This window comes from Euprymna scolopes, chromosome 33 (genome assembly GCF_053919585.1).
Source record: "Euprymna scolopes isolate OS-2025 chromosome 33, ASM5391958v1, whole genome shotgun sequence".
Taxonomy (NCBI): Eukaryota; Metazoa; Mollusca; class Cephalopoda; order Sepiida; family Sepiolidae; genus Euprymna; species Euprymna scolopes.
Window position 1 is genome coordinate 57,757,073 of NC_136514.1, and position 2,815 is coordinate 57,759,887.

Sequence of the window (2,815 nt, forward strand, 5' to 3'; positions counted from 1 at the left end):
CGTCTGTGGAACACAATACTTTCCAGCTAACTATATCCTAACTATATCATGGTCGTTCTCAATCCTCAAATAAATAAGTTCATGTAATTCTAAATTTTTGGAGATGAGGTATGAATGTTTCTATTGTTTTGATTGTTCGGACAATTTTTTTTTTCTTAGAGTTGCCTCCCTTGCACTGTGTTTTTTTTTTTTTAATTAAAACACGCGTGGGATGTCTATCTACGGTTTCGTTGAATCATAAAAATGTCTTTAAAAAATACACTAGTGACTCCTGAAAATTGACCTTCTTTTTATAATTTACGGACACACTCTCAAACCAACGATCCAATTTCTTACAATACAGAGCTAACACTTTTTCCTTAGTTGTAAAGAAACAAAACAAAACATGGATTTTACACCTGATGAAGGTCGTAGGTTTCCGCGACCGAAACGTTGCGCCAATAACACCCAAGATGAGAATTATTGTCCGAACAATGAAAACAATATAAATAAGTTCCTGTTGAGATAATAGTTAAACTCTGCCAAGTTCCACCATTACTGATCATCACGGTGTTGTTTCACCATCTACCTAACACTCATTAACCATTATCCTAAAGTGGCATCCGGGCCTTGATAAATAGTGACCACCAAGTAAAAAAAAAAAATCTTTGAACTCTTTGAACTCTCACTCATTACCAAATCTTCGTTTTCATTAAAAAGTTACCAAAAAAAATTCAGTTATTTTTGTATGGATAGATTAAGCCATTCTTTCTGATGACCTAAGATGTCGTGCAGCTATATAAATAGAAGAGCTGAGAGATTGGCCTGGGAAGACGATTCGGTCGTATACAATCTTATATAAATAGAAATTCTGTCCATCTATCTGTCTGTCAGTCACAATATTTTTAAACCCTAACAAAAAACAGCACAGACTTTTTTCCTCATTTTCAGAGTTATTGACTACTTTTAGAAATGGAGAATATTGCATTAATAGTGAATAATAAACTTCTAGCAATTAAAGCGGATGCCATTACCAAAAACTGAAATTGAAATTTACAGTTTAGGATTCTGTCACTTAATCTAGTTGGATTGTCTTATCAATAGAACTTAAAATATTACCGTAACAATATAATTATAGCTTCGGCGTGACGTCATATATCTATTATTTACATCATGTTTCAAAATATGAATTCGAACATAAGCGATGATAATAAATAATCGAGTAAATATTACCAATAGCTTTCGAAATTATTTTAATAGTTCAAAACAATTTATTTTGCTTTAACTAAGTATTGCATGTAGTTATGCGACACGATCACGTTGACACACCAATTCCCGTTAGATCACCGAAGTTAAGCAACGTTGAGCCTGATCAGTACGATATGGGTGGTCATTTGGCCACCTATCAGGTACTGAATCTAGGAGGAAGTTGACACCAATATCGTACTGATCACACATGATGAAACAGTCGTGTAATACGGAGTTTGTTTTGTCTTTTCCAGACGTTTGCAACTCACCAAAAAGCCATTGGTATTGAACGGTGTCGCAGCGCACAATAGAAACATTTTCTATTGATTTACTTATGCCTTAGATACAAAAAGAAAAAAAAATGAAAATATCTCGCCATCACAGAGGTATTGTTTCTTTGTTCCAATTGTTTAGCTATTAGTTGGACAAAGCATTCTGTGAATGGTCCATCTGTGGTATAGCTTAAATAGAGAAGTCGGTTTCGTCCATTGTACCAGTCCACTTGTGAACCGGAAGCCGTCGAAATATGAAGTCGTTCTTAATTATTGCCCTCGTGGCAAGCATTACTTATCTTCCATGGTTGCACGGTAGGTAGAACAATTCATCTTAAAACTGTTCGCGTAATTAATTACAACAATTACAGTTAATAACTATGCATATCACTATATAAAGTTAGGTATGTGTATATGTTGATATATTTGTGTGAAACACGATCCATTCCTAAACTAATGAACCGATTCCTCGGCTCGCTTGCTTTTGGAATTCCTTTCCTACTCAGTTTCCCCAATATGCAGAAATTCAAATGAAATTAAGTGCATAGTTGCTGTCCAACTATGCGCTTGAAATTTCACAAAGTGCTTTCACTCCATCTATACTCCTTTCTATAAAACTAAATTACACTAAATATAGTCTACATTTTAACCCCTTACGCCTAACAGCTGTGTTCCGAAATTTATTTTCATTGACAATATTTGTTGTATTTTTTTTTTGCATAAAAATATTTCTTTTACAAAATAAAATATTGTTAATTAAAATAAATTAACATTTTTAATTACATCGTAAGTATTTTTAATTAAAAAATTTTTTTTTTTCACCACAAACAAGATATATTACCATTGAAGCACAAGAGATTGCAGTGATAGGGCCTAGATTTATAGGAGGCAGTCGGAATGGCGAGTTGGGCAGCAAGATATTTGTTCACATTACATTTGAATTTCTGCATTTTAAAGAAATCGTACTGAAGCACCGATTTTCTTAGATTACCGAAATTAAGCGATGTGGAGCCTGGCTAGTACGAGATGAGTGACCATTTGGGAACATTAGGCGTTGTGTGTCACTTTCCCCATATACACATAGCTGGAAAATGTTTGTGAAATTGATATTCTCTGTAAACTTCCTCCATTCGAGAAAGCCGTAATAGTTTGTTAAGGGTTAATATCACACTAGGTTCGATGATGGTGTTGGGGACACTGAGCAGGAAGAAAATTCCAAGTGTAAGCGTTCCAAGAAGAGAAGCTTTTCTCAGTAAAAATTTTTTCCGGCATTTAGGAACATCTACAGCGAAGGAGCATGATTTTGCTGCTAATCT

General features: G+C 34.4%; 1 protein-coding gene across 1 annotated transcript in view; it reads left to right on the top strand.

The window, feature by feature from the left end:
- The first annotated feature begins 1,659 nt into the window (after nucleotides 1-1,659).
- LOC145258236 (uncharacterized) overlaps nucleotides 1,660-2,815 on the top strand; it is a 36,793-nt gene continuing 35,637 nt past the window's right edge. Inside the window, exon 1 of the mRNA XM_080116199.1 lies at nucleotides 1,660-1,814. Coding sequence (XP_079972325.1) covers nucleotides 1,754-1,814 — 61 coding nt within the window. The 5' untranslated portion in view covers nucleotides 1,660-1,753. The remainder of the gene's footprint in view (nucleotides 1,815-2,815) is intronic.